At 36.0% G+C, this 6,000-nt stretch overlaps 1 protein-coding gene across 1 annotated transcript in view; it reads right to left on the bottom strand.

Annotated features, from left to right (window-relative positions):
* Positions 1-423: 423 nt before the first annotated feature.
* LOC149075777 (nephrin-like) overlaps positions 424-6,000 on the bottom strand; it is a 154,345-nt gene continuing 148,768 nt past the window's right edge. Inside the window, exons 19-22 of the mRNA XM_089243287.1 lie at positions 5,331-5,485; positions 5,047-5,101; positions 4,158-4,231; positions 424-4,022 (exon numbers count right to left, since the gene is read on the bottom strand). Of these exons, the coding sequence (XP_089099413.1) occupies positions 3,708-4,022; positions 4,158-4,231; positions 5,047-5,101; positions 5,331-5,485 (599 nt within the window). The 3' untranslated portion in view covers positions 424-3,707. The remainder of the gene's footprint in view (positions 4,023-4,157; positions 4,232-5,046; positions 5,102-5,330; positions 5,486-6,000) is intronic.

Genomic DNA, 6,000 nt, shown 5'->3' with positions numbered 1-6,000 from the left:
GCATGCCTGGTGTTCTTTTTCCTCCCGATAAATTTCAACAGGAAGGCCGTTTTAACGTTTGCGGACGGCCGTTTCGAAACGCGATAGCGGGTTTACGTTTCATGTTAGTCAATGCATTCTTTGATGGCAATTGTTTGTATTGGTATGTACTATCACCTCTTCACCTCTTAAAGATTATTTTCCCATCTGTATCACCCTGTATATCTTCAGAAAAAGAAAAATGCTTATATTTGAAGAAAAAAAAATCAACAAATATTAAAGTTTGCTGACATTTATGTTTGCAATGCATTTTTGATACTAAAAAAAATGCAAAACAAAATATAAATGTAAAACATTTTTGAAATTCTAAAAAAAATGATTGTTCGGGTCTGAAAGGGTTAAACGTGAAAACAGTTATTTGTGAAAGAAATTTGAAAGTCTGCACGAAATGTATTTTCCTTTTATTACACGTCCATCCAAGAAACACAGACATGAAATCATCATATAATTACAGGTGGAAGTGTTACAAATATCATATACGTATATTATGTACAAATGTTCAGCCACGATAAAGTATGACATCGTAATCATGATCATCGTGAGTAGTTTCTGGTTGTTTTTTTTTCTTGTTTGTTTTGGGGGTGCTCAAATAACTGTTTCAAAGGCACTGTAATGTGAACTAAAGAATAATCGCGTTATAAATGCTCGTAGTGATTTGAGAATAATCGATCGCACATGGACACTCTGCATGCTGCCGTAGGAAAGTCAAACTAATCAATGGTCATACCATGAGCAATTTCTCAGTTCATCTCTCGAAATATTTTTAAACACAATTTAAATTTTATTGTTCACTGTTTCTCTTAGTTCATATGCATTGACAAATACATCTGGGCTATATAATTCAGACTGAGGCGCATTAGACAATTAATTATCTTTAGTATCGGTTATTGCGGAACATAAGCTAAAAAATGTCCGTTTCATGTTGTATTTAAAAGCATTTGTGTGAATTCGGTGTAAAATGTAATATATGGGGAAAGTGCTGTGGTGATATATTTTTATTTACATTAAACCTTTTTTTTTTAAATTTAATTGCACTGAATTTTTTCAAGTAGTCATATCAGTCGTGATTACATGATCATTTATTTAATAATGATATGTGAGTCATGTGTGTGTATATTTGATTGTTTCTCATAAAATGGCATGACGCCATGGCAGTTGATATGCGCATTGGAATTAACCAATGGATAAGTGAGCAGCTTCGTACACCGTGATAGAAATGAGCCTTAGTCATATTACCTCTTGTGGTGTTGAAATTTACTAAATGGAATTTCGCTTTTAGTCAATTTTCTCAGGCCGAGATTATACTGTAAAAGTTGGAAAAAAGATATTTTACAAAGCTTTTACGGTTTAATCTTGGCCTAAGAAATTATGTTAAATTTCCTCTAAGGGTGCTCTTCTTCTCTGATGATGGTCACAGACGGTGCTCGTGACCAGAAGTGGATGAATATTTCTTTTCTATTACAGGGTGGTTATAATTGAATGGGTGATCCTGCTCACACCTAGTACAGTCGATTCTGGTTGGCGTATTCCGTTGATACTTGGCATATAAAGTCAGCCCCACTTAATCGGGCAAGGTATTACCAGATACCCCGCTTACACAGATAACATCCTTTTGAATCAAACATCCTTCCCGTGGGTACATGTGAAAGCCCTTTCTCAGCAACTTTTTTCCGTTTGAGCGAAGAATAAGATTTACATAATATAATTGCTAAAATAATATACTTTAATCTATGAATGAATAATATTTTTATTGAATGAAACATTCGGAATCGATGGCAAATAAATTGTAAAGTTAAGACTTAGAAAAAAAACTCGATTTGAGAGTGGATGCTGGTCTTGAAATATCTAAGTTGTCTTCAGTACTTATATTTAATTATTTTATTTTTGTTCTCTGTTGAACCCATAGAGGGCGCTCACTTTCGCAATTGAAAATAAAAATCTTAGATACTCTCTCTCTCTGTGATCGTTTGAATTCAATATAATTTTCAATTTCATTTTGATGACTGGTTTTTTCCGGAAGCTTCATTAATATTGATTATTCATTAGAATATCACGCATAGACAGATCCTTTATTTAAATGTACAAACTGTTGATATCCATTTGAGCGGGACCGACTGTACGTTCTATAGACCATGAGGAAAAGAAAATTTGCACCAATCACATGTTCAAAGCTCGTCATAGGATGCTCAATAGTAGTGCGAAGGGTTTCTCGAGGAACTGCAGCAAGATGGCGTGTTTTGATTTCTTTCAATTCGGACAGAATCTGTAAGCTTCACACGTAGACACAAGCTCTCAGAAGTCACAGGGATTGAAGTCCGCAGAACGAGGAGGCCAGGTATTCGAAAAAAAAAAAATCACGGAATCACCTGAATATCAAAGTGAATACGAAGCAGTTTCTTTTCGTGTCGGCCAATATGGAGTCTTGCACCATTTTTCACGATGACAGTGGTTCTCTGAACATTCTCGTTCTTGTGAGGCAGGAATGACTGGGCTCCTGCTGTAGAAGTTCGCAGTACCGCGTAGTTGTGACGGAACACCTTTCAGGGCCTTCAGGAGAGCACTCCTCAAGACACATTTGAACTTGTGATTGAAGCAAACAAATTGTACATTGATCGAATGCTTTTATTGAATGAAACTTTTTTTACAATTTCTGTTTGTCTAATATTTTTTCACTTCGAATTTTAACTATTATTTTTAATTGAAATTTTACTTTTACTGTTGTCCATATAACGTATGTACCGATTTTCAAAGGAGTACGTCAACCAGAGTGAGCACTGTATAGGTTTGCGTGGGGCCACTTTAGTTATGTACAAGTATAACCACCATGTATATGGAGCATGTATATATGAGGTCTTACGTTTTAATTCAAGAATACCCTGCACATCATGAAAGTTCACATATTTACATTTGCATACTTGACATATTTGCCATAATTAAAATATTTGTAACATGTAATTAACATTGATATTTCTGTTCATGTGGGTTGATTCAATCTCAAGATATGTAATTGGGTCGATAAAAATCGTATCGGCTAGAAAACGATCCATCACTTTATACATGTTTTACTGATTATTTTGATTTGGGTGATTTTTCTTACTTTAAATATATTCGTTGATGCATAAATATATTTTTAATAATCAAATTAAAATTTAAAATTATGTGAAGGAAACAGAATTTTCTCGATTTTCTCTCATTCCTTGTACTTTCTGGTCTCTATGAAATCTGTATCCATGTGCTATTGCTCTTACCCATTAACATATTCATATGATCAAAAATCAATATTTCATCAATGTTCAACAGTTCGATTTCTTGATATGTAGAAATATGAATATGATGCAAGATATTCTGTATAAAGTTCAAACACATAACATCGACTTTTTTTTCCTTTATTTTGAAGCCAAATCATAGAGTTCTGTTTGATATAATCTGGCTTTTATATTTTATAGAACATTTCCCGGAATTCACCATAAGTTGATTGATGACCGTGCAGTTGGCGAAACGTAAAATAAAATGAAAAAGAAATGAATTTAAAATCCTTTTTTTTTTCGTTCGCAATTGATCCGCATTAAAGAAAAAAAAATCGGACACTTTAGTTATCATATAAAGAAGATTGTTCTTTCGTGTTACTAAAGGATTACGTCGGGATTTTTCCCCATTCGCTCGATCGATCACAAGAAGTGTCCGTCCAAAGTGACGCAGTTGAGGGGCCCTAGCCGCTGTACCGTCCCCTCCGGTGTTATACAGGCTGTCGCCGGGTGAAGGACCAAGGTCTTTTGCTTTCCCGAGGACAAGTCCACGGTCGCGACACCGATGGCAGCTGTTGTTGGTGGCTGCGATATGGAAGTAGTCGGTAGGTCGGTGGTCCCGATGTCTGCTGTAGGGTAGTAGATTGGAGCTCCGGGTATTCTCTCGTCCAGTAAAGAGTCTCTTCCTATTTCGTGGAAAGTGACTTCTTTGGTTTCTATGGTTGGGTCGAACCCATCCTTTAGACGAGAGGGAAAAAAACAGACAAAATTAAAGGCAAAATCAATGTTTAAGGGAATCAAATAGGCAATATTTTATCTGCAGAAATATCGGGAAAATGATATACAATACATTTTACAGAATTCCATAATTACCTTTGAGTAACTATGACCATTTCTTAAAATGTCAGGGCAGTTACTCTCCACTGACGATTCTGTCCACCTCTTACCTAAAAATTAGCAAAGTTAGAATTTTTAATGGGATTGCTTTTATATGTATATAAATATATATTCATTATAAATTAAAACATATATATTTCGGCCGTATGTTATTATTTGTTTTTAACCAGGGAAAGAGCTAACCAACTTGGTAAGGAACCCACTGATTTGTATTTGTATTTTCAAACTGCAAATGAACATCTATGGCCAAGGAGCTTTGGCCAACACTTATTGCGCGAGGATCTATTGGAGACGTAACAATGTAGTTGGAATTCCAATGCGGCCAAAGACGCCGAAGAAGTCCAACGACGGGCCCGGTGGCACCATCATGTTTCGCCCAGAGAAAAGATAATAGTGGTCACATGGCCATTCCCGGCCTATTTAGAACGGTTTAAATTAAGCTCTTAACTCACTCTGCTTGTAATTATGGAGCCTCTGGATCGCTTTGGCACTATGCAACGCAGTATCCAAAGACGGCTCAGTTCCATTTTGGTAAGACACAAGAGTCTCATACCTGAGCATGGAAGATAAGGACTCTTCGTAGCCCTATGAGCATCCGCCGTCTGATAGGTCTAGTCAGGTTCTAGGAGCAAAACTTGCACCAAATGCACAACAAAACCGGAGGAGCACGCTCACCGAGAGGAGGCACCGATCCGACGTATATGTCATCAAGGGAGTGCAGAAATCAGGTGAGGGAGTAAGATTGAATCAAAGTTGAAACATTCTTGCCATGGTTTCCACAGTAAGCCCTGAAACGTCTAGTCACCAAAAAAAAAAGTAGAATTTAAAAAAAAACTGAGCTGTTCCATGATATTCAGTATCTTACCTGGTGGATTCACGAGGCCCCTGACTGCTATTTTGTCTTGTTCGGTTTCCTGTTTCTAGTGAAAAAACAAAAATAATATTTCATTTGCATGTAATGATTCCAGTTTCATATTTTCCAATGTGAATCCGGAATTCAATCCAGAATGAATTGAATATTAATTTATTATACGAGTATTACCCAGACAATACAATAAAGAAAATGTGCTTATATTTCGTTTGTAGCTGTCGATAGATGCAAGAGGATCTATCGACGGGCAAAAATCTATGAAAGCAAACAGAACCTACAATGATTTCTTTCATGAGAATTTCTTCGTGAAATGCTCCATCCTCTTCTTTCATTGGACTTCTCAAGGCTTCACCATTGATGGTGTCGTGGTATTTGTCCCTGGAATACATGCTCGACACGAAAGCGTTGGTTTTGCTTTCCTGAGGGTTATATTCTGTTTAAAAAAATTAAATCCATTTCAAACCATGTTCTATAGTAAAGAAATGGTGATTACATGCACAGAAGAAAATAACGATTAACTTGGATGGTAGCTAGATGTTTAATTCCGTATATGATCTGTTTAGATGTCCATGCGAAATTTACTTTATGAGAATTATGTGCAATAATGCTCTCAATACTTTTCATAATATAAGGATCCTTTCTCAATAGCATGTGCAAGAGTTGTTCACTGAAAGTATTGTTTCACGCAATTTGAAAATAGATAGCGGTATTTCGATTATCCAAATAACTTGTATGTGACAGCTCCCTTCAAATTATGTATCCGACAATTATGCTAACGTGCCTACTCTAGAAATTTTCAAAAATTCCAATCAAAAGATGACGGGCCAAGTGCATCGAAGATAATCATATAATGGCGGGAGACCCACCGGATTGGTGACAAAAAATCTACCTTTCTCTGATTACATAACTAAAACAAATTATTGGTTTTTCATACTTATAAGGATACTT

Source organism: Pholcus phalangioides, unplaced genomic scaffold (genome assembly GCF_987345545.1).
Source record: "Pholcus phalangioides strain wild (caught in Gottingen) unplaced genomic scaffold, Ppha-v1.0 ptg000015l_1, whole genome shotgun sequence".
NCBI lineage: Eukaryota > Metazoa > Arthropoda > Arachnida > Araneae > Pholcidae > Pholcus > Pholcus phalangioides.
This window is presented reverse-complemented; position numbering and strand designations above follow the sequence as displayed.